At 45.0% G+C, this 1987-nt stretch overlaps 1 protein-coding gene across 1 annotated transcript; it reads right to left on the bottom strand.

The window, feature by feature from the left end:
* Positions 1-797: 797 nt before the first annotated feature.
* Positions 798-1751, bottom strand: Or52d3 (olfactory receptor family 52 subfamily D member 3). The gene has a single exon (NM_001000547.1). The coding sequence runs from the start codon at positions 1749-1751 to the stop codon at positions 798-800; it is 954 nt and encodes a 317-aa protein (NP_001000547.1).
* Positions 1752-1987: the final 236 nt, after the last annotated feature.

The following is a 1987-nucleotide window of genomic DNA, read 5'->3' as shown; positions in this document are numbered from 1 at the left end:
ATAACCAGTTCCAGAACTCAAAGGAAACGTGCGTGAAGGCCAGATGCTTGAGGATTCTTGTCACTCTGACTGGATTCAGCTAGCAAGGAACTATCCTAGGGATGCTTGTATACCCAGGAATCTATCTACCGAAGTAAACAAAAGATCACACCAAATCCACAGTGGCCTTTAGAAAGTTTTTGTATGTTGAACTCTATTGTGCTTAGAACACCAAGAAGCAGAAGTCATGAGGTAAGTATATTCTTCACAGAGTGGCATCCTTTGAAGTAATTCCTTGAGAAACTTTTGCTCTGCCTTCCCTCTGCAAGCACAGGCTTCCAGGCGCCTCACAGTGACTCAGCTGTCATCTTTATCTTTTTAAAACCCAACCCAGATCCGAAGGGCCTTAGTCTCTCCTAGCCTTCTATGACCATGGTTGAGACTCTCATTGATGACACTAGTTCTAAGAAAGGCCTGACACTGAATGAGTAATCAATATCTATGTGCATTCTCGATTGCATGAAATAGATCTTTAATCCCACTTTCCCTCTAGTTCCAGCACATGAGTTTGTGTAGAGAGGCACAGAAAACCTTCATGGCTCTTCTGTAAAGAGTTCTACATTCCATCCTTACCTATTTCTTTTTCTTTCAAGACTAAATATCCATCTATAGCCTATACCTAACTTTATAGGTATGAAGGAATTTCTCTGAGATCTGCAAAATCTTAAATGTTACCTGATACTGACTTACTGAGATTAGCAGAAGCAGCAAACTCAAGCCAGGAACTCATTAGTTTTTTGTATGTGTGGAGATTATTGTCACCTTCTCTTTACAAAAAAGTCAAGTATTCTCAGGCGGATTTGTTTGGTATTGATGCCATAGACTAGGGGGTTGAGAACAGGAGGCACAAGGAGGTAGAGATTTGCAAGTATGATGTGTACCTGAGGGGGTACATGGTGACCAAAGCGGTGAGTGAAAAATGAAAAGAATGCAGGGATGTAGAAGACAAGAATTACACAAATGTGGGCTCCACACGTGCTGAATGCTCGGAACTGGGCATCCTTTGAGGGCAGTCGCAGCACGGCCTGCAGAATCAGGATATAGGAAGTAGCAATGAGGACCACATCCATGCCAGTGACTGAAAGTGCTACAGTAAGACCATAGATGGTGTTAGGCTTAATGCTGGCACAGGCCAGCTTGGCTATGCCCATGTGCTCACAATAAGTGTGAGGGATGATATGATGGCCACAGAAGGGTAAACGTTCAATGAGAATGACAAAAGGAAAGACAAAGAGAAGGCCACGAGTCACACATGCCAGACCAATCTTCCCAATTACTACAGCATTGAGGATGGATGTATAGTGAAGTGGTCTGCAGATAGCCACATAGCGATCAAAAGCCATGGCCAGCAGAACAGCTGACTCAGTGGCAAAAACTGCATGAACAAAAAACATCTGGGTGAGGCAGCCATGGTAGGAAATAATATGGGATCTGAGCCAGAAGATAGCCAGCATTTTAGGCAATGTTGTTGAACAGAGGACCAGATCAGTAATAGAAAGCAGGCACAAGAAGAGGTACATGGGCTCATGGAGAGCTCTGTCTGTTATAATGATGTAGAGGATGGTACCATTTCCGACCAGAGCAAGGATGTACATGGAGCAGAAGGGAATAGCAATCCAAACATGCTGGTCCTGCATCCCAGGGATCCCGAGCAAAACAAATGTGGAAGGGTGGAAGGCAGTTCCATTGGGGATAGAGGCAGAAAGCATCATGATGCGAGGTGAAGACCTTCTTCCTAAAAGTGGTTAGAAAATGAAAGGATGGCCAGAGCTTCCAGGGACTAAGCCACTACCTAAAGACTATACATGGACTGACCCTGGACTCTGACCCCATAGGTAGCAATGAATATCCTAGTAAGAGCACCAGTGGAAGGGGAAGCCCTGGGTCCTGCTAAGACTGAACCCACAGTGAACTAGTCTATGGGGGGAGGGCGGCAATGGGGGGAGGG

Source organism: Rattus norvegicus, chromosome 1 (assembly GCF_036323735.1).
Source record: "Rattus norvegicus strain BN/NHsdMcwi chromosome 1, GRCr8, whole genome shotgun sequence".
In the NCBI taxonomy this organism is placed as follows: domain Eukaryota; kingdom Metazoa; phylum Chordata; class Mammalia; order Rodentia; family Muridae; genus Rattus; species Rattus norvegicus.
The sequence above is the reverse complement of the archived record's forward strand: the minus strand, read 5'-3'. Positions and strand labels throughout refer to the sequence as shown.